The 23909-nt window shown below is 47.4% G+C and overlaps 11 protein-coding genes across 11 annotated transcripts; 6 read left to right on the top strand and 5 right to left on the bottom strand.

Moving 5' to 3' along the window:
- Positions 1-414: 414 nt before the first annotated feature.
- On the top strand, positions 415-1348 carry BU24DRAFT_479697 (uncharacterized protein; the record flags this gene model as incomplete). Its single annotated transcript, XM_033533091.1, has 1 exon — positions 415-1348. A coding segment is annotated over one exon (744 nt), but the record flags the coding sequence as incomplete, so codon positions are not given.
- A 507-nt stretch (positions 1349-1855) lies between these two features.
- Positions 1856-4181, bottom strand: BU24DRAFT_440896 (uncharacterized protein; the record flags this gene model as incomplete). Its single annotated transcript, XM_033530397.1, has 2 exons — positions 1856-3234; positions 4013-4181. The coding sequence occupies 2 exons, from the start codon at positions 4179-4181 to the stop codon at positions 1856-1858; spliced, it is 1548 nt and encodes a 515-aa protein (XP_033386615.1).
- On the top strand, positions 4077-5866 carry BU24DRAFT_479691 (uncharacterized protein). The gene is made up of 3 exons (XM_033533090.1): positions 4077-4592; positions 4647-5661; positions 5720-5866. Exons 1-3 carry the CDS (start codon positions 4464-4466, stop codon positions 5761-5763), a joined length of 1188 nt encoding a protein of 395 aa, XP_033386614.1. The 5' UTR covers positions 4077-4463; the 3' UTR covers positions 5764-5866.
- Positions 5847-6588, bottom strand: BU24DRAFT_491265 (acyl-CoA N-acyltransferase). Its single transcript, XM_033533775.1, has 2 exons — positions 6499-6588; positions 5847-6422 (listed from the first exon to the last, which is right to left on the bottom strand). The coding sequence occupies exon 2, from the start codon at positions 6419-6421 to the stop codon at positions 5969-5971; it is 453 nt and encodes a 150-aa protein (XP_033386613.1). The 5' UTR covers position 6422; positions 6499-6588; the 3' UTR covers positions 5847-5968.
- A 1072-nt stretch (positions 6589-7660) lies between these two features.
- On the bottom strand, positions 7661-8655 carry BU24DRAFT_421262 (uncharacterized protein). The gene is made up of 3 exons (XM_033527686.1): positions 8050-8655; positions 7941-7991; positions 7661-7890 (listed from the first exon to the last, which is right to left on the bottom strand). The coding sequence occupies exons 1-3, from the start codon at positions 8486-8488 to the stop codon at positions 7853-7855; spliced, it is 528 nt and encodes a 175-aa protein (XP_033386612.1). The 5' UTR covers positions 8489-8655; the 3' UTR covers positions 7661-7852.
- A 1064-nt stretch (positions 8656-9719) lies between these two features.
- BU24DRAFT_344698 (trypsin-domain-containing protein) lies at positions 9720-10545 on the top strand (the record flags this gene model as incomplete). Its single annotated transcript, XM_033523413.1, has 3 exons — positions 9720-9926; positions 9986-10185; positions 10239-10545. The coding sequence occupies 3 exons, from the start codon at positions 9720-9722 to the stop codon at positions 10543-10545; spliced, it is 714 nt and encodes a 237-aa protein (XP_033386611.1).
- Positions 10546-12218: 1673 nt separating this feature from the next.
- On the top strand, positions 12219-13234 carry BU24DRAFT_479686 (uncharacterized protein; the record flags this gene model as incomplete). The annotated part of the gene is made up of 2 exons (XM_033533089.1): positions 12219-12576; positions 12633-13234. 2 exons carry the CDS (start codon positions 12219-12221, stop codon positions 13232-13234), a joined length of 960 nt encoding a protein of 319 aa, XP_033386610.1.
- Positions 13235-13555: 321 nt separating this feature from the next.
- On the bottom strand, positions 13556-14986 carry BU24DRAFT_329366 (carbohydrate-binding module family 1 protein; the record flags this gene model as incomplete). The annotated part of the gene is made up of 1 exon (XM_033523015.1): positions 13556-14986. A coding segment is annotated over one exon (1431 nt), but the record flags the coding sequence as incomplete, so codon positions are not given.
- A 1970-nt stretch (positions 14987-16956) lies between these two features.
- On the top strand, positions 16957-17768 carry BU24DRAFT_368645 (NAD(P)-binding protein; the record flags this gene model as incomplete). Its single annotated transcript, XM_033524376.1, has 1 exon — positions 16957-17768. Exon 1 carries the CDS (start codon positions 16971-16973, stop codon positions 17766-17768), a length of 798 nt encoding a protein of 265 aa, XP_033386608.1. The 5' UTR covers positions 16957-16970.
- A 19-nt stretch (positions 17769-17787) lies between these two features.
- On the bottom strand, positions 17788-20180 carry BU24DRAFT_390046 (uncharacterized protein; the record flags this gene model as incomplete). The annotated part of the gene is made up of 4 exons (XM_033525067.1): positions 17788-18361; positions 18416-18834; positions 18890-19142; positions 19198-20180. The coding sequence occupies 4 exons, from the start codon at positions 20178-20180 to the stop codon at positions 17980-17982; spliced, it is 2037 nt and encodes a 678-aa protein (XP_033386607.1). The 3' UTR covers positions 17788-17979.
- A 2240-nt stretch (positions 20181-22420) lies between these two features.
- BU24DRAFT_440893 (glycoside hydrolase family 6 protein) lies at positions 22421-23722 on the top strand (the record flags this gene model as incomplete). Its single annotated transcript, XM_033530396.1, has 3 exons — positions 22421-22943; positions 22990-23528; positions 23576-23722. The coding sequence occupies 3 exons, from the start codon at positions 22421-22423 to the stop codon at positions 23720-23722; spliced, it is 1209 nt and encodes a 402-aa protein (XP_033386606.1).
- Positions 23723-23909: the final 187 nt, after the last annotated feature.

Genomic DNA, 23909 nt, shown 5'->3' with positions numbered 1-23909 from the left:
TACCTTCCTTCAATGCTACTTTGGATATATAAGATACATGTATCATCAGCCTTTAACTGTATATTTACAAAACCTTACAACCGTAAGGCCTTTACACCATTAATTTCGGCTACAACATACTCTCAAATTGCCAATTGAGGCATACAAGATAGACGAAGCTAGCAGGTTGCCAGCCCGACGTAGGGTAAATCTCATGATCCGTGAGACAATTCCACAACATGATCTACTTACGGACGATGAAGAAAAGACTACACGTCGGGGTCGCTACAGTTTCATCGGGCTTTGTTATCAAGTTCGAGATGCGCAGGGCAATTATGCGTATCCGCCTTGACGGTTCCCTTTTTCTTCATATCGACCAAGGAAAAGAGTGGCCTTTGAGGAATATAAATGTCCTCTCTAATCCAGATTTAAGACTCCATCCAACCATTCATTCATTCATTCCTTTCCTATCATCCACTCATTACATCTCAGCCACTCATTCAGCAACTTTCCAACTCTTTCACTCTTTTCAAACATTCAGAACCACAAGTTCCAAATCCATTTACATTACCAGTCAAGATGCTCTTCTCCAACATCCTCACCTTTGCCCTTGGCCTCTCTGTCTCCACAGTCTCTGCACTGCCAGCTCATGCTGATGGGCAAGTTGCCTCCTTGGAGACTCGCAATTTGGAGGCTCGTGCTCTTTCCACCGCACTCAAGAACTTGATCTTCCAAGACGCCTTCAAGGCCATCAGTAGATATGGTCCTCCTCCCACGCTGACTATGATGCACTCAGGCATTGGCCCAAAGCAAGCCTTCCAGGTCGCTAAAGGGAAGGGATTGGGCATAGTCGAGTCCGCAGTTTTCAAAGCGGTAGCGGCAGACAAGGCATCATCGAAACCGCAGTACAAAGAGACTTTGCAAAAGTTCTGTGTCACCAAGGCCCAGTTTACAGCCGGGGAGTCAGGATGCGCACACACAGAGGGAGTGGCGAATTGGGTAGATGCATGGGCTGAGATCTCCAGGGCGTGGGCTAGTTACGCACAAAAATCGACGGTTCTGGCCACGACTCAACAAGGTCCAAGGCGCGAAAGCTTTTATGCTACTATTGAGAAGCCTACTCTGCAAGGAAGGGGAATTCCGATCACAGAGGAGAAGAAATACCCCGCCGGTTCCTAAGAAACACCCACGGATGTTCAACAATTGTTCCATTTGCTCGCCCAGATTGTAAATATTTTGGCCCAGGTTATTTGTAACACAACAGGAGTACTGTTAAGCCATTTTAGAGGCGTGGGAGCCATGGTCGGGGGGTACTTTTTCTCTGGGCGTTTATCTAGCTATTGATTTCACGATCGAGAGCGTGTATCGGGTTTTGGTTTTTTGTTTTGGTATTTTGGTTCCGTTTGTCATTCATGTTGTTGGGTCTAGAATATAGAATAAAAATGCATTGCTTTGTTGTTTCTCTAAGCTTATCACGTCTCCTTGTGAAGATTCTTTGGCATTGAACTAACTATCTAAGAGTATACAGCATGTGTTATCTCTCTAATAATTTCTGGTTAAGGCCCCTAGCTCTGCAGTCTTTGCAAAAGCATAGCATAACCTATTATTGTTTTCAAAGGCAACGTAGCGTCTTATGACATTATTTTACAATGACGGTGGTGATCGCGGGCATACCCTCTGCGCGGTCTCGTATTCAGGCTGCGTTACATGGGTGCTAGCCTCAACTATTCATGTCTTCTACACAGGGGAGGTTGTCTCAATATGGAAATGATGTTCTGATGTTCCGATATAGCAACGAATACATAGCAACAGAGGTATTTCGAGATGACTATGGTAATCTTCTCAATGGACATATTGTAGCTGCTTTTTAATCTCGTTATAGTACAAGTGTGTTCTCACTCAGACCAGCAAACATATTTACCCATGAAAGAGTGTCCTCCTCGGACTTCCAGATAGCCTCCAGGGCAGAAGAAATGGAATGTACTGACGCAAATCGCATTTCGTCGTAAACTAGGTTCAAGAGATCCAAGACAGTTCGTTGATACTTTGCGGAGGTAGCGTGAGCACCTGCAATGCAGAGCGGGAACAGGACGCAATTGAGTATCTTGGACGGCCTTTGTATTGCGAAGATGCAGTCCAAGCATGACAAAACGTGTTGCTGAACCTGTGGATGCGTGATTGGGAGGTTGCATACTGCTCTGTACAGATAGATCAGAGCCGCATGCTGCAGAGCTCTAGTCAGCGTGTAGCAAGCAACGACGTCTGCGCTATCATTGTCTTGCGTATCTGGAATGGAGCCGGTGAGTTGAAAGTCATCTTCAACCAGAGTGGCGTAGACAGGTCTAAGCGCGGCCTCGAAGACTCTAATTTGCTCGATTGAGAATTCTTCCGCACCGACGATTGTGCCCTCACGCCAGAACATCATCGTCGACATTTCTCTGAAGACTTTGGCCAGCGAAGACCTTCCAAATAAGTCGCGTCCCCACCAAACCGACCCTTGCTCAACCGAATCCCAGAACTCGGGCGGAAAGTGAGGAATCGTGCCTCGGAGCATCGCGGTCGTAAGATCGGTGGACGCGAATTCGGAAAGCAGCATCTGCATCGATGCCTCGCTGGTTCTCATGACTGAGGTGATACCGCCGAGTCGCTCGATTATAGCTCTCACCCCAGCATGGTGGCTGGATGTGGATGCGAAATCTCTAGTACACTCAAGGTAGCCATCCAGGAAGTATAAGAGAAGGACAGCAAACAAAAGAGTCATGAGAGGTCCATTTTCTTCCGCATAGCAGCAACCCAATTCTCCCCTAACGGCAGCCAGACAGTCCAGCCTCTTTAGATACAGATTTCGTTGACTATTTCGTCCGTCCTGCAGAACCCGATGTGAATCGGCCAAAACGCAGGTAGCAAGAAGAACCACGCGGTGTTCGAGAGCGACAAAGGTTGGTGGGGTACATGGTTGGGATGAGGTTGTCAGCAGCGGCCAGAAACGGCCGTGGAAATAATCGAGAGCTCTTTTCTCGTAGATGGCTAATGAAGCGGACAGGCGCTCGTCACGGGGAATCGCCTGGAAAATTTCTGGAGCGGTCGCTGTTGGGCGTGTGCTCCATTTGATGAGCCGGGAATTGTAGTTACACTCTGAGCCGATGCGGGAGCATCTTGAGCATGAGGGCTTGGTCAGATCGCATTTAATCCGTCTTTTTTTACATGGCCAGCATGATCCTTCCACTATTCGTATGCGTTTTGTCCCTGATTTGCCTGGTTGCCTTCTATTTGGCCTCGGGGATTTAGGTGTGAGGACCAGTTCGTCGTTGATGGCATCTTCGGTCACTGGTATTGACCAAGGCAATATTGCGTCATAGCTATATGGAGGGCTTTGGGTGTATGCGTCCATTCTTAATAACTCAACACAAAAGCTGTTTGTAAGAACGTTGCAGCTGTTTGGATGTATAATTAAGTACTTATGTATGGGCACAAAGGGATAGTATATCAGCAGGTACGATCTATGATTTCGTTGTACGAGGTAGGATCCAGCGTGCGGGGTCTGACTTGGTATGCCCGAGTGTGTACCGATCGACCTCATAAGCGTTGCCTCTACTCGTACATCGTATAACAATCGGATAATGAACCACCTCTATGATAATACATGCCAAGACTGGGCTCGGCACCCATACGATACAAATACTCAACGACCTTTGATTAAACTTTAGCAAACGCTTGTCGCAGAAGCTGATGAGACCAATTGGAAATCCTGGCATTCGCAACACTACATATCACTTACTCCTCTATTCATCACCAATCATAGTTTGGGGGAATCTAGAGGGAATGTACATATTCTGTGATATTAATTGGAGTGTTGGAAAGTAACGGCCAAGTGCGAATTGACAGGTCAACAGGCGGAAACTGCAAAAAGCATATTCGTCCTCCAAAATGCCGATGAAGCTGACACCAAGCATTGGTTTGGTCTATCATTTTGCCATTTCCAGCTAGCCTCTCCAAAGGCACGCTTATCCATTCGTCAGTACGCAGTGCCTACCAATCTTGCCCCGCATCTCGGCTTGCTCTACTGTGTGATCCTTCTTCCCCACACAACGATTCCACCAAGACCAGCCCATCGGATGCGTAGTAATGCGACATCCGATCAGCCTGTCTACCCCGTGGCCAAGGTAGGTAAAGATTAAGTCAAAATTGCGATACGCGAACATGTGGTCACCCAGACAGTTATGTTTCTTGCATACCCACACATATCACGTATGCGGAAGTAATTCCATTAGATCGACGGTGTATCGTAAGGCTATGAAAACAGCATGATAATCGCGGCTCTGACTGTACATCGAAAAACAATCTGCTGCAATAGCTACTGTTGAGCTTGAATGTGCACCCATTGACTTGAATCATCACAACGGGTCAACGGCTTCATCGCTTCGGAGACCCAATCGCCTATTCATTAAATACCCCGATCAAAATCTTTCTTTAGGCCAAGTGACATGATGGATCTTTCCCAGAATGCGCTTCATATGTGGTGGTGGTGCTTGGCGGCCATTGCCTTCGCTCTACTGATTTGGACTGTCAGACTTCGAGCAGGGCCAAAAGGCGATAGTCTGGAGATAACGCAGGTAAATCATTAATCATATTTCACTTCGAGTAAAATGTTAACAATCGAACTTTAGCTATATGTCTATCCTGTGAAAGGTCTGAGAGGAATGTCATTGAAAACGGCGCATGTGGGCCGCTACGGGTTTCAAGGCGATCGAATCTTTTCGTTGCAAAGAATTCACCGCAGTCAGGAAGATGATACCATAACTAGGTATGAAACACTGCTGATAGGATACTATTTGCAGCTCTCTCTCTTCCTCGTTTCCCTGGACAACAAAAGAGCATGCGATAAGTCCCAAGCAGCGGATGTCGTAGTGCAATGGAAAGGTCGATGTACCGACTTCGACAAGAAGAAAGGTGCCATCTCAGAGGACACGACACGTTTCCCATTGTATCCAGCTACATCAGGATGTATATCCTTCGAGATTGATCTTCATGGAAGTGCAGCGACCGCGTTTGACATGGGCGATGAACTGGCAGAATGGTTTACCGAGAGACTGGGTTTCGAAACAAGGCTTGCATACATTGGCGATGGTTCCCGACCAGTACTAGGTACTCTGGCCCCGAACAGCAGAGGAGGGCTCAGGAAAGCCAGGTTACTCAACCGAATCCGTGGAGCAGTTCCATTTCTAGGTCACTCTCCCGAGCGACTGGTTTTCAACGACCTTGCCCATTATCTTGTGGTTACAGAAGAATCCAACCAAGACGTCTCCTCCAGGTTCACAGGAGATCTTGAAATGGATATTACAAAATTTCGTCCTAATATGGTTGTCAAGGGTTCTTCGGGTCCGTATGTGGAGGATTTCTGGGGCGAGTTGACGTTTGCCAATGGGGTGCAAATGCCCTTGACAACTAATTGCTACCGATGTCAAAGTATCACTGTGGATTTCAACACGGGAAAAACCGCTTCCGATGATCGTGGGCTCGTTTGGAAGAAGATCAACAAAGATCGTCGTGTTGATGCTGGCGCGAAGTACAGTCCTGTATTTGGTCGCTATGGCTGGTGTTTTGGATCCGCGATGGGGAAGACTTTCGAAGTTGGACAGAATGCATTCGTATCTCAAGTCAACACTAAACGCACAAAATTTGGTGGGTTTATCCAGTATGGTTATTACATATTCGGGATTGAATGCTTACACAATTATAGATTGGCCCCATTTGACGAGCTTCGGAGTTAATCAGAAAACGTGAATTTATGTGACATTCTTTTAGTTATTCTACATAACTAGGTTTATCTAGAATGCTATCATAAACTACGATGTCTTCAGAAATTTCAGGATTATGCGAACATTTAAAGACAGGTGATGGGGATTAATAGTATTTCAAGTTTAGTATTGATGTTTAAATTGATCAAATGAGGAATTTATCTCCTCCCCAGAATGCCACCGCTACCCGCTTACAAGTTCTTTGAGTATTGTACAAAATCAGTCTTTGTACCTTTCTTGACATAGAGGAGCTGGGCCCTGTGATTGAAATGCTGGGTGTGCCAGTATACCGAAGCAGTATCGAGTTCGCTCTTGGAATGTTCGTACACATGTTCGATCAGCTTCCCGCCCGTTCCTGCACTCCTGACGTCGGGATCAACGAATAGATCATTGAGATACACAACTCCCTTCGGCTTTGAAGTGGAAAGGTGTGGGAACCAGGTAACAAAACCGATGACTTCGTTGGAAGCGTCGTCTTCGGCTACTGCGCAGAAGAGGTCGACCTTGTCGTCCAGGAACCGGGACCAGGTTATGGCGGTGGTCTCCTCGGGGATGGTGCGTTCGTAAAATTGATTGTAGAGATCCCAGTAGTGACGCCACTTCTCCTCGTCTTCTTTTTTTACTGCGCGTACAGTGACAGTCATCCTGCAAACACGTTTAGCAAGACTTCATTAATGGTCTAATCTAACGAACGGAGACAGGGTGAGAATTGGTAGTATACCTAATTCCTATTGCGACAAAAGATAAATTGCTTATTGATTCTGTTCACGATGCATGCATACAGGTTGAAGTTGTTATTGTTCGTTCTGTATGACGCATAAAGTACGGACTTCGTCGGTCACTTTTGTCCGCGAGTATCCTCGGATCGGTGGGCCAAATTAGGTATCGCGCCGCTCGTAGACGCCGACAATTGAGGGGTCTATCGTGTACCCGCCAGTGTTGCGTAACTGATAAGACATCGTGAAGACATCTAAGTAGTATACTACTGGAACTCAATGCAATTCAATTGCCCTATTCATGATATCAACAGCTTCTTGAAGGGGAAGAAGTGTGGTGAAGATATCGTGGCAGGCTCCTAATCACGGAAAGTAGATAGCCCGAGCAACCTGAAATGGTTTAATAGCATTTCGAGTCTTCACTCAAGCTTGCGGATGTCGGCACATCTCTTCAACATACTATGCAAATATGATAAAATCAGTCGACTGTGCCCGGAAGCATTTCCGGATTATCACAAATGGAATTGTGATCTACCATGACACAGGTATAAATACACCCATGCTGAAATGTGCGGGGCCTGCATTTGTCATACCAGGCACAAATTCCAAGGCAAATCAACCCTTGACAAAGACCGTTCGCATCAAATTTACGGTTCTCACCAAACGGATCGTACAACCCAAGACTTAAACTCCATTCGGGGTCAAACAATCAACCCTATCGCTTTGTGTTATTACAAATTCAATTTACGACTCGATAAGGGAATTCAAGCTTGATGGATGCGAAGCGCGTCGCATAGGCGACAAGATCAAATTCAACTCAAGTGTGAATGAGCCTGATCGCGGGAGACGCGGTCATGGCAAACGAAATTCTCGTTGCTCAGCATCCACCACTGTACAAATATTCGAAGCGAGTTGTTCGCTAGTATTCCTCTTTTGCTTTTGAACAGCCCAAAACCTGAAAACTGCTGGATAAATCAGATATCAATAGTTCGGCGTCAGATCTACGCGGGAGGCGCCGGGGCCCACTGACGGACCAGCGTCCATGCGTGCAGATGCGGGATGAGACGCTGCCTGAGTTGGTGGCGCTCTGTTACACTTGATCTTGGATCTCATCGCCAGGGAGCATTTATATTGGGGCGCATTCAATGACACAATGGTAAGCTGACAAGCGAAGATTGATATTGCGATGATGTTCAAATCGGGCAGTCAACGAGCAGGGAAAGTCACGAGCTGCGCAAATTATTTGAGGATGATATCGTGGCCCTCTCGGGTTGAGGTAGTTAATCATACCGAGTGATCATGCAATTCTAAGCTAAACAGGACTAACTAGTACAATACTTTGAACGTATTCCATTGGCTTTACTGTTGAATCTTCACCGCTACGTTTGAATGATCCTCTGAACTTGTTTAGTACGCTTTCTACGAGAGTTAAACTTGTTCGTCATACCTGATTGAATGTCTGCGAAGACGTGGTCTTCCTCGACTACGAGAGGAGCATCTAGGCATCTCTGTTAGATACATGCTCGCAGGCTTGAATGAACTACATCGATACATACTTGCAAATGTGATCTGGAATGAATCTCCTTCCTGTTGGATCGCAACGGGCTGGACTTGCTTGTTGCTCTCCTCGGTCGACTTGAACCAGAGAAGTTGCTTGGGAAGAAGACTGCGGTCTTCGGTTATATTTCGACCGAGAATCCAGTCTCCACTTTGGAGACGGCCGTCTTTGAGTGTGAAGAGAGCTCCTTCGGTGCCCACCTTGGCCTGGGTTTTGTCTGCAGTACCTTCGCCGACGCTGGCAATCGGTTTGCCACCGACCTCGATCGTGAAAGATGAGCTGAGGCTATGCATGACTTCTGTCTGCACAAGGCTCGGTAGAGACAATAGAAACGGGATGGTCAGAGACGACCAAGTGAAAAGAGTGCGCTTACGTCCAGCTGGCATTCGTGGAGATTGTTTTCGAGTGTGTTTCGCAGGTTGTTCGTTCTGGGTCATTGACATTTACTGGACTAGTATATATCGCCAAGGGTGAAGGCAGAACATGGTCATTTAAGTTGAAACCTTTTGTAGGAAGGTAAGTACCTTTTACGGGCATTACCGATGCCATAGGCAGAAGTCTTGACACCTGCCTGGAAAAGCCATGCGCCCTCCCCTTCCTCCCAGTGAACCCCTGGGCGCGGGCGTGGGGGCGCTAACATCGAACACCGGTGTCGGCTGGTCGATCCCTGCAGGATCACCCGCATGGTCTACACTTAGGGATGTCTATGCAATTGTCCGACTTGGCAGATCGAGTAGATATCCTCATTGGATGTTCCGCTTCAAGCAATGCTAGTTCCAATTTACAGCCTCGGTCCAATAGCCGGGGAGTTCTGCATTCCTTAACGAGCTCGATATTAAAATATGCACGCCTATCGCTGCGCCGATACCTCCGCTGTTTTCCAAGGTGCTCATATTCGCCCTTTGTGGCAGGTCGTCTTAATTCACATCATGCGTATGTAATCATGTGCCTAGCTTATACTGCCGATCTTATCGAGGGCGCGAAGATCCCGACTGCAATCCTCAGGGATCGATTGTTTCGAATGGGTTCACTTGTCTTGCGAGAACCAGGTAACTTTCATCAGAGCAAGGCCTATGCGTCCACGTTTTTCATATGAAGTTCATGTATTTTTGTCGTCAGGATCTGTACTGCAATATACAGATTAATGCTGCGTGTGTAAAGAAGATACATATCAAATGCTTCCGCTTTCAAGGCGATGTCGAAGTACGTCAAACTAACATTACAGGGGCAATTCGCTTGTGGAGAAAGGCTGAAGGAGCAAGTCAAACGTCAGATAAGACGCCATACCAGCTTCCTTCTTTAGTGACTTCCGCCCGTTCCTCCAGGAGTGCCATGTAGTGGAATCGGCCATAGCCACTGGAGGTATGCCTCATCTCGCCTGCGCCGGCTCTCGGTGGATCTGGAATTGGAAGGACGACTGATGGCGTTGTCTTGGCTAGCATTACTCCCCCAGAAACATTGTATGCACAGTCTATTGCTCGATAAGGCATCACGATGGAGTAGACGTAAAACTTGTATAAGTATCGATCAATGTTCACTCCAGAGGAATCATCATCCAGTCATTCACTTTCTATCTTCTACCACTCCTCTAAAGAGAATCGCCAACCTCAAACAACCACCATGGGTCTCAAGTCTTTTGTCATCGCCTTTGCGATTCCCGCGGTCTCCATGGCTGCAGCTGTCCCACAAGCTCAAGTCCAGATCGTCGGTGGTGTTCCTGCTACTGCTGGTGAATTCCCGTTCATTGTCAGTTTGCAACGCGGTGGCTCTCATTTCTGCGGAGGCTCTCTTTTGAATGCCAACACCGTGGTGACTGCAGCTCATTGCGCTGTTGGCCAGTCGGCCTCCAACCTCAGGGTTCGCGCAGGAAGTCTTGTAAGTCACACTTTCAGATCTTCCAATTGTAAATATTTGAAACTAATGGAAAATCATAGCAAAAAGCATCCGGTGGAACCTTGTCCAATGTTGCCTCTATCACCATCCACCCAAGCTTCTCTAGCTCCACTTTGAACAATGATGTTGCCATCCTCAAGCTCTCTACGCCTATTCCTACGAGCTCCACCATTGGATATGCTGCTCTACCAGCCTCCGGGTCTGACCCTGCTGCCGGCTCCGGAGCCACCGTTGCTGGATGGTAAGTAATCTTTGATGCAATATTTGCAAGATCTGAGTACTAACGAAGCAAAGGGGAACTACCAGCTCGGGCGGTTCCAGCCCTGCAGCTCTCCGAAAGGTCGATGTTCCCATCGTCGCCCGCACGACCTGCCAGAGCCAGTACAGCGTCTCTGAGATCACCAACAACATGTTCTGCGCTGGTCTCACCGCTGGAGGCAAGGACTCCTGCCAGGGAGACAGCGGCGGCCCAATCATCAACACCTCCAGCCGTGTTCTCATCGGACTTGTTTCCTGGGGTGAGGGCTGTGCTGCACCAAACAAGCCTGGTGTTTATGCCCGCGTTGGCACCCTCCTTCCGTTCATTCAGAGCAACTTGTAAATGAATCGTCGGCAGTGTACATATCAGCCACACCTCTACCCATGATATGCTTTTGTTTGGATGGTAATGTTTTGGTTTCTATTTTACGATCACAGGGGAATGTCTTTGCGAGGGTGGCTTGTGGCTTGAGACGTCGGAAATTTACTTCCATATGCATTTTCCTTATTTTGTCGTCGCGAGAGTTAGTTGGACTATGAAACAGCAATGAGAACCTTGTATTTGAACGATGCTCCATTGAATCCATAAAAAGGCATTACCGCATTCTTCGTTAGGGTTGTCGTCTGCGCCGCTTTGATGTGTGGCGCAATGATACGAGTAGGATTCTGTCTCTTAAGCGACAAAGCAGAACGTTGGGGTACGAAACATGAATTGCGCCAGCTTTGTTTGGATCTGACGTCAGACACGAATCCCATTATAACTTTGTTCATGCCTTAATATTGAATTCAGAAACCAAATCGTCGAGCACGAAACGAAACTTGAGCTCGCACAGAAATAATTCATGTGTGTAACATGAAGCCAGCAGGGAAGGCATTGCGAGCAGCGCCCACTTGCTTCAGACAGAAACCCAGGGAAAGCTCATTCGTATTCGGCTCACTAAATGGTTCACTCTCCTTATGGCTTATGAGACGCGATCATTTTCTGAAAGGCCTTCGCGCCCTGAACATCATGGACTATGTTACTTTACTTTCGTTGCCTTGAACGCGAGCGACATCGCACTCGCGACCGATTAATGACTCATGGCCCTGTTCATTAGCAAAATTGTACTAGCTCTCATTAGATAAGAACTTTACGATATTTAAACCTCGGTGTTTCGAAGCTACGTTGTTCATGATCGTAGAATTTTCGGCTACTTCGAGGTCTAAGGAAGGATGAAAAAGTCGGATGTTTAAGTTGCAGATCTGAAGGAACTCCAAAGCATCGCATCATCGAAACTTCTATCATTGCTAGATAATGTTCTTCTATTCACGTAGAATTATTAATCTAGCCTACACGAGGGTCGAAGTATGTTATAATGTGTTACGGCATAGGAGGAGGCGTGTTCCTGCAGGACTTTCCTTTAGGATTCCACGGTCTACCCAGATTCAGGCCATATGAAGTTACATTAATGAAATCCTTCACATTCCATGTTCTTCCTTTGGAGAAAATTTCACGAAAGAGGCATACTGAAGTCTTATTCGTACATATTTCAATGGATTAGCTGATACAACATTATGTGCTGCTTAATGACGGGTTATATATTACAAACCATAATGACTGCCAAAATAACACCAATTTCCGTGATTTCGCGACTTGCTTCAAAGACGGAGAAGTCGGTAGACACTTTGCAAGGATACATCGAGCACACTATGGCCTACTCTACCAGGCATGTATGTTTTCGTGTTGTGAAATATGATGGGTTTTGAGAATGTGGCTAGCTCATATTTTTTCGGGTCCGAAATGTCCAACGTGATGTTGTCCTATATAATTCAACATCCCCTTCTAGAACAACTACCTGCACCCTTCCAGCATCGTAAGCATCATTACCCATAATTCGTGTCACTTCATTTCTTCGATTTTTTGTATTGAGTGGTATCACCGCCACTTAGATAAATACACTTCGTGGTAAGGCTTGACATATTCGCGATCCTCGTAACAATATTAGATGAGTTAACACCGAAGCAGATACTACTACTATGGTTACTTATTCTACTATCGTGGCGAGCAACGCGCATTTTGCCGAACAGCACCATCTCGGACGCGTGTGCGTCTTCGCAGGCGCAACTGCTGGCATCGGATTAGCCACCTTGAAGAAAATAGCCTTCATGCTGCACGAATCGATGTTCTACATTCTAGGAAGATCGAGATCCCGATTTTCCGACCAACTGGCGGGATTGACTAAAATAAATCCCAGCAACGTCTATCAATTCGTCGAAGAAGAAGTATCGCTGATGTCGGCGGTTGACGCCGCCTGTCATTCAATTCTCACGTCCGAGACGAAGATAGATTACCTTTGCATGAGCTCCGGCGGCATACCGTGGCAAGGACCTGTCTGTACGTTTCAACCCATTTTCTTCTGGGTGCAAGTTGTTGACACAATATGTGCCTAGATACCAAAGAGGGTCTAGAGGCAAACTTTGCAATTTCTTACTTCTCGCGCATACGGCTTGTCTCTAATCTACTGCCACTTCTCCAAAAGTCCGAACAGCCACACGTCCTGTCGATTCTTAACGGAACTAAGGAAAAACGCATCAAGGAAGATGACATTGGACTTGAAAAGTCTTGGGGCATTGTACCAATGATTGATCACTCCACGCTCCTCACAAGTCTAGCGTTCGATTATCTCGCAACGATCGACCATTCTAAGCGAGTCGTCTATCTCCATGTTACTCCAGGTCTTGTCAATACAGGGAGCCGAAAGCAGAGACCTGATACATCGAAAGGGTGGTTTCGTTGGTTGGGGTTATTGATTCTTTCTCACATCGCAGATTTCATGGTTCGACTCACTGGGATGTCGCTTGATGAGTCTGGCGAGAGACATGCATACGTATTGACGAGTGGTCAGTTCGAGCCCGGATCATGGCGTCTTGATAAGCTTAATGATGTAATACCGGACAATGATGCTGTCGTCTCTTACCGGAACGCTGGCTGGGCGGACAAGATCTGGAACTTTACAGAGCGTGAATGGACGCGAGCCCTTAGTGCCATGTAGTCGAATTCGAGAACGAATGAATCTTATTGTACAGTAGAAGCTGCGATTAGGTTGCAATCCTTTAGTGATCGACACGTAGGAGATCCATGAACAAGAAACCCCTGTCACCGAATTAACTGTCGGATAGTGTTCCATCAAGAATCTGCTGAAAGCTTGCACATAAGTTGTGGTGTCGCATAGGATACAGTTTAGAATTATTTAGGCAACGTATTTACAGTGCATGGCAAAAAATATGAACAAGAATTCAACACATTTGAACTCATGGACTTGTCCCATCTCGGATACCGCTCACTCTATCTAGTAAAGTGCAAACCGACGGAAGCTTCGGCGAGCCTTGGATGATGCGAGACATTGAGAATACCAATCATTCTGCTTCTTGCAGACGGCTCCAGACGCGCAGGCGGTTGGTCCAGTATATCCCGAGCCACCACATTGTCCATAGAGAGCTACTGTCTTGACTCCGGATCCTGAACCTGTTGCAGGTGCGGATGGTGCAGGGGCTACAGCCTTAGAGGTGGCAGCGGCAACCTTGGTGCTAGTTGCAAATGTAGTAGCAGCGGCCTGGGTGGGCTTGGGGTTGGAGACAGCACCCTCGTTCGCATCAGCATTGGTAGAGCCAAGTTTGGCCGGACCAGCGTTGGCCTTGACATGGGCAGAGACTTTGTCGGCGGACAGAGCATTAGGAATCTTGAATTTGGCGAGCGAGGAGACGAAGCTGGTGGTGGATCCTCCGCTCAATTTTCCGCTTGACGAGTCGACGCTGTTGGCAAGGCAGTCCCGGCCGAAAGCGGACGAGCATGCATTTCCAGCATTGACAACGAAAGTTGAGACTCCAGCTGCGGATTGTGTCGAAGGCTGGCTAACGGATGCAAAAGCATTACCCTCAATGAGGGCATTGGCACCCTTGTATGCGTCAAATGCATGTCCCTTCATATTGGAGAAGAGATTGTTGACCGCATGGAATGTACCGGATACACCATCTGCACCAAGCTTAGGTGCACGACCAGATAAGTTATGGAAGTAATTCTTATCCAAAGTGACCTTATCACCATTGGCGATGAACATAAGGCCCCAGTAGTGGTTGTCGTTGCAGGTGGCCGACGTAGTGGTAACGCCATCGAATTCGTTGTTCGACAAAGTAATGCTAGACCCAGCGTAATGGCTGACGACAAACATGCGGCCGATGAGAGAGAACTTGCAGTGATCGACCCAGACTCCGTCGTTACCACCCTGGAAATCGAGTCCATCGCCACCCCAAACAACACCTGGGTTGATAGAAGTGATCTCGATGCCCTGGATGATGACGTTCTTGGCGTTCTTTTGGAGGGAGAGGCCCTTGCCCTTGATAACACCCTTACCTCCAACTCCAAGGATGCTCTTGTTGCTTCCAACAGGTAGGGCGCCCGGGCCAGCAGGATCGTAGGTAATAGAACTAACAGCAACGTTGTCAGATCCACCGCAGGAAAGATCTCCAAGATAGTATTGTCCACCACCTGAGACACTGCAAGACTTCCTGTCACAGCCTGCTCCGGTTGTAGTTTTGCCAGTGAAATCGAAAGTCTTGGTAAGGAGGATAGTTCGCGCAGTACTATCGGATAGGTAGGATGCAAGTTCCTCGTTCGTGGTTGGAGTCACGGCTTGAGCGGCTCCACCGCCTGTCACACCTGTGGCAAAACCATACGCAGTGCCAGAGACTTTCTGAGCCGTTGCACTCGCCGCGGTAGCGAGAATCGCGATAAACGAAAATCTCATGATGAATGATATGATAGCAACGGAGCTGAAGAGAGACTAGTGAGATATGTTGATCGTGGAGAAAGGAGTGAGCGTTTAGTCAGACCGGCCGAAGATTCGCTCAAGAATGTTAACGAGAGAAAAGGAGTGAAAATCAATCCGTTGACTTGGGATTATGTCGATGAGAAACGAATGACAGAAAGCGAATGAATGATATCGTAAACTCAGCCATGAGGTGCAGGAGCATTATATGGGGGATGATGCGATGCACTCAAATTGCAGGCAGACATGTAGATCATACTCTAGACCTCACATTCGGTCATTTGCCTGAAAATGCATTTATCTCCTGTGTAAGCGCGTGGAGAGGCTGTCATTCTGAACGCTAGCGTCCGTTAGAATCCACCATTTGTTTCAACATTCGACCGTCTACTTGGTTGCCAAGAAACGAGGTTCCAGCACATTGTCTCTGCCTGTTTCCTGTATTCTGAAGAATGGAAGATAAAAAGATCTAGAGGGTGCGTTACCCGTTAAGTCATCTAGGTACAATAGTTGCTCAAACCACAGAGTTTGTTGCATGATCGTAGTACTCCGTACACCTTTTTGTTTCTACACCAATGCGAATCATTTAGACAATAAACCCCTGACACGGAACTCACGGCGCGTCGCCTGTTGATATGGTAAGAACACCTCCGACCGATGGATTGACCAAGCCAGGTTGTGTGCGCGGAAGGGTTGTTCCTGTCGACATCTGTCAAGCCTTAAGGTTTTACGCTTTGCAGAATGGGTACTGTTTCAATGTTTTGAATCATCACACAGACGGGTTCTCAACCCACCATACCCTCATTATGAAACATGGACATGGTCAGATAGGGCTAGAGCACGAATCGGATCTGGTGCGCTAGCCTTCCTGGGGAATTGTTTTGATCAGGTTCTGTCTGACCGTTTCCGTCTGGAAGGAATCCCACCAATCTGGTCGCGATACGATACGAGGTGCGAGTTACCATTCCGATATCTTGGAATCGATTCAGAACTGCTGAACCGTGAAGATGCACATGCTCGACAGTGTGCTTTTTTGGTACTTCGCTACATCCCGATCTCTATCCCGCTTTCCCATTTTTACGCTTTGACATATGCTAACCGCATAAAACGGCCCCTTAAATTCTACGTCCACATTCGGTGACCTTCGCCTGTTAGTCATGATCAAATTGATCGCTAATGAATGAGTGGCATACTTTACTTGTATCCTAGATGTCAGGTTCTCGAGCGCTTCAGAGCGCGGCCGCACGATGCATTGAACAAAAATATCTTGAACTCAATGCGCACAACATCTTTCGAGCACTACACGTTCCTAGCTCTATATCTAATTACTATCCAAAGGGTTAGAGCCAATGCCCATTCTTACGGATTAGTAAGGTTGGATAGGATATGCTCCGTTCCGCTTCTCAAAGTGCTACAGTGCATGTAAATATATATCTAGTATCTACAACGATACGACGCCTCTCTGCCTCTAAAATAATCTCGTAACAGTCGCAGCTGACTTGTAGAGGATTGTTACGGACGGCTTGATCTGATATCCATCCGCTCAGGCTTGAGGCACAATTTGTCCGGTTATTTGTCCGTTCGATTCTGAGCTAAACCAAAATGATCGCGATCGGTGGATGCTGACTCCAAGATCGGCACTGTGTCACCCAATAAAGACAGACGGACGCAGGCAATACATACTGAACTCCGATCATCGTAAGAACTATCAGCTGTAGGGCGAGCTTATTTACGTGCTTGTCGTTGCTTGGTCCAAGGCGTGTGGACGAGCAGTTCCGGATGAGGCATGATGCAAGGATGGGAGGGCAACAGGCGAAGGAAATCATTGAAGAAGTATTCTCCGGGCAAGACCATAAATACAAGTGAAATATGCACAAGAGGAGTTAAATATTCAATCCTACTTTCACCATTTATCGAATAACTATAATTATACCCTCCAACCCATATTATCTCCGGCGAGGAAGCCATGGCCCATCCTAATCGTCTCAAAGATGCTCGAGTACTCGTATTTGGCGGTACTTCTGGAATTGGCTTCGCAGTTGCCAACATGGCAGTTTCCAATGGTGCCTACGTTACAATCTCTGGCTCCAATCAGCCCAAGGTCGACGAGAAGATTTCGAAACTCCGCTCATTTTATCCCGAACTACCAGCCGAGAGGGTTTCTGGAATTGCCGTTGAGCTTCTCGACCTGTCAAACCTTGAAGCCAACTTAGAGACGCTCTTTGAAAAGGTCACAGATAAAGGCTCTAAAAAGATCGATCACATAGCCTTCACAGCAGGCGATGTCCCAAGCATTCCTAAAATTGAGGAGATGGATATCGATAGCGCTATGCATGGCTTTAAGATACGATTTCTCTGCCCTGCCATGATCGCTAAATTCCTTGCACTTGGAAAATACATGTCGAAAGACCCAAGCAGCTCTTTTACCATTACCGGCGGAGCTCTTTCCAAAAAGCCTGCACCGGGCAGGTCACTTGCTACAGGTTGGGCTGCATCAGTGGAGGGTCTCACTCGCGGTCTCGCTGTGGATCTTAGTCCAATCCGCGTCAATGTAGTGGTACCTGGAACGATTCATACCGAGATACTTCAGCGAATCACAGCGAATGGTGGTCAAAAGGCCTTGGATAATCTCAGGATGAACAGCGGATTGTTGAAAACCTTGGGGCAGCCGGAAGATACAGCAGAGGCGTATGGTTGGATTATGAAAGACCGTTTTGTCACAGGATCAGAGGCGAATACGGATGGTGGCCGATTGCTTGCTTAAATTTATCTAAGAAACGGAGGTCGATAAGGCCATCTAAGATACTGGAAGGAATGACTTGGCGTGCTACTACAACTCGAGAAGAGACCGAAGTCCGCATAATTTCCTTAACATCTTACAGGAGCGACAGGCTAGTATACAATTTGAGATATACGTGAAATCTCCTCTCTCTTACCCGCATCTTATAATAAACATTGCCATGTTGAGTCAGATTCTAAGAATCATTGCTCAAAGTGCGCATCTTATCTCCCTTCTCGCTTTCTGTGTCGTCCTCAACTACCGTGCGATCAGTTTGAGCGCGGACCACACGTCTGTATCGAACGGGGTCAATCTGTAGCGGGAGATTCTCCAGTTTATCATTCTTGACAGGAACCGGTATTTCCTTGTCCACCATTTGCCAGCTTTCTTGGTTGTGTCCTTCGTATGCCTTTCTCTGGAGTTGAAATACACCGTCCTGGATCCAGAGATCGATGCGGAATGCAACAGCCCTGCGAAAGCGGCTCAAGAAGATCAAGAACTTGAGAAGCAAGAGATCCACTAGAGTAATAACACAGGAAAAGACAATGATGAAGGTGAGGCCAAAGACGTTGATGTTCCTAGTTTTCATATTAGTACAATCCATCAGATCAGGCCAAATATGCATGACTCACATGAAACCACCAGCCTTTTTCATTCTCTGCATACCGCACAGAGACTTTTCTGCATCCGTCATATTGGTTCTCATATGCGCTTTTGCAGTGGGTTCGAGGTGGTGGTAGCCGATTGAGTAATCCGCAATAAAGGTCTGCAGTGATGCCCAGATAAATCTTTCCCACGTGGTGATTTCACGGATCCATTGATCGTTTGGCAATGATGCTATATATCCGCTCCGAGACTTTTCCTTTATTTCAAAAGCCTGCGATGCCGCAACCACACTTTCGGTCAACAGGGCTCCTGTTATTAAGAGCTGCATACTGGCTCTCTGTATATCGGAGGCCCCAGGAAACTGAATGGAGGACGCGTTTCCAGGGACAGGTCCCAGCTCTGTGCAGTACTCATCTTTTCCATTCCTCAAGTAACAATATTGATACTATATACAGTTTAGATTCTTTCCGAATATATGGTCAGGGAAAAGATACACTTACTTGCTGATTACACCCAAGCGTAGAAACAGCATTATCGGATAGATAGTGCGTTAAATTTGGGTCGTCGTAGCCCCGCCTGAGAAATGGGACATGCGCCGCAAACAGTGGATCATCTACCGGATTTCCGAACAGGAACTTGTTTGGTTTGACCTGTACAAGGGCCAGATCGGCGTTTTCGACATTTAAGGAAGGTAGTGTGGTGCTTATGTCGTTCCAACCGTCCAGCTGTGGGGTTCGGAAGAGTTGGGCGGTGCTGTGAAGAAATTGTTAAAACCATGCTTTTCATGATACATATTGTTTATACATACCCGGAACCAAAAGAACTAGAGATATTACCCGCCAAAAAGCTGTATATGAACGTAGTGTTTGTCCAGACTGTTGAAAATCGGCTTTCACCATAATGAGTGAGAAGAAGTTGTTCACCGGGCAGCCAGTCTCTTGAGCCGTAATCAAAGCTGGAAGCATCGATGGTTGACGAGTGACCTTCGCTTTTAATGATACTGCACACAGATTTACGTCGATAGCGAATTCGGTCCGATGGTTTCAAGTTCCATCCAAAGATTCCATTGACGTCGATCAGACCCGAATCAACACTGGCACCTCCTTTCTCGTATTGTTTGCATATGCTTTTGTCAAATGTACAATCGACAAGTGTTGGTTCTATCGGTATGTTCGGTCGGATGTATATTCCACAGCGGGCGGGAAGAGATGTGGAGTTTATGTAACAATCTTGGGCAAACAGTCTGCTGCGGCCGTACAAGTTGTTCCTGTAATTTGTAATCCCCTCAATGTGTTCTAGATAGTCGCCTACGAAGGGTTCGTAGATATCTAGAGGCGCGCAGCCATCGCTTTTGACCAGAACTATGGTATTTGCACTGCGTACGATGTATGATGAGAAGATACTCACTGCGATCGTTGCAGTTGCAAAGAAAGCAGCTAAAACGAGCAGTGGAGTCGATCTCCAGGAGGCTCGAGATGTTCTCTTGCGCCACACCCACCAGAGCTTGATCCAATCCGCCAGTAGTGCTGATGGCGGGGGATTCGTCCTGAGTAAAGCCTGCTGCTGTCGGAACAGACCATCTGCTGGTCTTCCGTGAGCACGAATCTGGTGAGACGTGAAGACCACAATGCTCCAGAGATGGGATGCTGCTAGCGCTGATAGTACGGCGAGAAGGGCAACTACCACTGTTCCAGTTCGCGTATCTGTTGTAATCGTACGCCCCATGACTGGACCCTCGGCCAGATTGGTCCAGGCTCCGCGCTTGACATACTGAGAATCAAGCTCAGACATGGTGTCAAAACTGTATATAAACTAGAAGCTCATAGATTTGAAGAACTAGATACAATTGCGATCAGAGTTGATTGATTCAGGCAGGAGATTCGCTCTTAGCTGGCCTTCCTCCTCCATTTATGCTGTACGCTTGCTTCTGGATCGCCACCTGATTTGGGAATCAAGCCCCCAAAAGCCTATCTATGTACTCGTGCAGCCCTAATAACACAAGCTGAGCTCGTAAAACCAACAATATAGCATGCGTGAAGACCCAAATGTGAAGTTATCACTGTGATGCAATAGGCTGATTTTCAGCCCCCAGCTTATTTTTCGTGCAACATCGCGAAGAAGGCAAGGGGACATGTTTCGACCTAAATCGGAGAGTGAGATTCGCCTCGGGAGCATCCGGTGGGCTGGAATGCGAACGATCCGCAAATGCGAACGATCCACAAAAATAGAACCATAGGCTCGAAATTTATCAGAACAGTTTGAGGAGGCTCTGCGATAGATACAGCTTGCATACGATAGTATCTACAGAATCGGGGAGTTTTTCTTATCTCCACGTTCTCGAAGCGAGTGAATCCGTCCAAAACTGCTGATTGATATGGGTGGAGGGGTTTTCAGAATTGCTGACGCACTGCATCTATTGTTTGTTGGGACGAATGGATTTCCACTCCACTGGAGTCGGCAATTGAACGTTCTCGTTGTGCTCGGGGTAATTGTGGACGAATAGGGAACGACGATGCAGCTTATGACACATGTCCTGACGAGGACATGTTACACAACTTTGGGGCCTATGGGGAACGCAACAGAGAATGGGAATTACGCGATGGCTACGCGAAGGCTACGCGAAGGGATGCTCACCTATTTATCATCTTCATGGCGCGCTGCGGCGCTCTCAGCTTGTCAGCATGCACATCTATCACATCGCCCCAACGAGGTCATATTCAGACGTTGATCAAGCCGATTATGTATCAAACAAGTCAAGAGGTTCAGTTGCAATTTTGAATAATCCAACAACACTCTGTTATCAATGATACCGGCGCTAAATTTCGCGGCAAACACGAACACAATGATATTATAAGCATAAACAGTTTCATCCAATTTTTGCGAGATTGACAGAGGAGTACATGAGGGGATTTCTTGCATCGGACTTTTTTCACTTACTTGTAGCATCGTTCCTCGAAAATATCCCCATGGACTCAAGGAACGTATCAGGGGCGAAATTACTTGAGACCGACATATGCCTTTTGAATGAAGGTATCCTCCCGTAGAGGCAGCGTCATGTGGGCTTGGCCTTATCTATGTGTCGCATGGAGTAGATTATCCGTGTACACAACCCTGGTCGCAACCCAGTCGTGGCCGCTACGCCATTACCAGCATTTAGATTTGACCCGCAACTCAAACCTGGGTGAGGGTATCGCGGTCGGATCAAGCGGAACATTACAAGGTGTCAAGTCCTACAAGTAGAATTGAACAACATATTGCAATACTGCTAGATCTACATACAACCCAAATGTTGTTGTAAAGAGAGCGTGGGGAATATAATGAACTACGAGTAGCGGTTTTTCGTTGTCAAACTAACGTTTTTGAGGGGCACAAGGATGGTCAGTTAGTCAGACGGACAACTGCTAACTGCCTAGATAGTTACAGACAACTTCAAACCTCATTTTCCCTTCATGAAAACTGGTTGCCTGAGTGAAATTGAGCAATATGAATATGTGTGAATATGACAGGACCTTAAGCACCGAATTATGGTAAATCCGTCATAGAAAACAAATGAATAGGAGATAATAGACTGCTTGGTTGTTCTATAGGAAGCTAGCGTCCAAGACATTTCAAGATCTTACCAAGTCGCTACATCAGGATTTCCCACTTAACTTTCTTGTTCAAGACAAGAAGACTTCGATAGCTTGCTCGGCGGCCGGAATGCTTTACCTTGCTTCCGACAATGGTTATTACAGAAGTGCGATGGGATGGGGCTCAAGTATGGAAGTTTGGATTTCTTCCAGAAAACACTGGGGCAACATGATCAACGACGTTGTTTACACACGTTGGCACGATCCTTGGAGCTTAACTTTTGATCTACATGATGCGGATGGGCGGGAACAGTTTATATAGCGAGTCTTGGGTTGTTTAAACAGCTTCATGATCAATCTCGTCGTGAAGACAAAGATGTATAAATACGACCTCGCATGTCCACTTGTTGAGCCTCATCAGTTCAACGAGTTGTTCTTCGATCTCTGTACAGAATAGTCAAGATGTCCGCAAGATTCATTTCCCTCGCCACCATTGCATTGGGAGTCGTACAGGCGCTTCCTCAGCCTACTGTCGCTCCGACTGCCACAGTCACATCACCAAGTGAGGTCACTGTTGCACCACGCGCTGCAGCAGGCAACCCATTCGAAGGCTATGATTTCTACGCCAACCCATACTACTCCTCTGAGGTGCACTCGCTGGCTATTCCTTCACTACCAGCTTCTCTGCATCCTGCTGCTTCCGCGGTGGCCAATGTCGGTTCTTTCGTCTGGATGGATACCCGCGCAAAGGTTCCTACTATGGACGAATACCTTGCGATCATCAAGGAACGGAACGCTGCCGGAGAGAAGCTCATGGGAACTTTCGTAGTGTACAACCTTCCCGACCGAGACTGTGCCGCTCTGGCTTCCAACGGAGAACTTCACATCGATCAGAACGGAGTGGAGCTTTACAAGACCGACTACATTGACAAGATCGCCGCCATCATCGAGAAGTACCCCGACATCAAGATCAATCTCGCTATTGGTAGGCTAGCACCGAATATATACTTGGAGGTTACTAACCTGTCTAGAACCCGATTCCCTGGCCAACATGGTCACCAACATGAATGTTGCCAAGTGCCAGCGTGCAGCGCCATACTACCGCGACCTGACATCTTATGCCCTCAAGAAGCTCAACTACGACAATGTCGATATGTACCTCGATGGTGGTCACGCTGGCTGGCTCGGCTGGGAAGCAAACATTACGCCTGCCGCCAAGATGTTCGGCGAAGTCTTCAAGGCCGCCGGTTCCCCTCGTGGTGTTCGCGGTATCGTCACTAACGTATCTAACTACAATGCTTGGAAGATCGGTGCCTGCCCTGCCCTCACGAGCCCCAACGCCAACTGCGACGAGGAGAGGTTCGTCAAGGCTTTTGCACCCTTGCTCCAGGCCAACGGATTCCCCGCCCACTTCATTGTCGATGTCGGTCGATCTGGAAAGCAGCCCACCGCCCAGGAGCAGTGGGGTGATTGGTGCAACGTCCGTGGAGCTGGCTTTGGCCCCCGCCCTACTACCAACACTGGCAGTGACCTCGTCGACGCCTTTGTCTGGGTGAAGCCGGGTGGCGAGGTAAGCTTCACATATTTTGGAAAATGACATTAGCTAATGACTGGCAGTCCGATGGTACATCCGATACTTCCGCTAACAGGTACGATGCTCACTGCGGTCGTCCATCCGCTTTCAAGCCCGCCCCCGAGGCCGGTCACTGGTTCCAGGCGTATTTCCAGATGTTGTTGGAGAACGCCAACCCGCCTCTGGCATAAGTGTTTACTTAGTCGGTTCTTGAGTGCAACTGTACATAGGGCCTGCGGGCCGAAGCCCGAGACTGGAGGGTATAGATGTTGTGGATGTGTTCGAAGTTTTGCACTTTTCAGATTCGACCCGAATTGTATATAGAATGTCGGAATCGATGTGCAGTTATTCTTGATTCATGAATGGCAATAAGTGGTG

The sequence above is a fragment of the Aaosphaeria arxii genome (assembly GCF_010015735.1).
Source record: "Aaosphaeria arxii CBS 175.79 unplaced genomic scaffold BU24scaffold_3, whole genome shotgun sequence".
NCBI classification, from domain to species: Eukaryota; Fungi; Ascomycota; class Dothideomycetes; order Pleosporales; genus Aaosphaeria; species Aaosphaeria arxii.
Note: the sequence above shows the minus strand (reverse complement) of the source record. Positions and strands in the feature narration are given on the sequence as shown.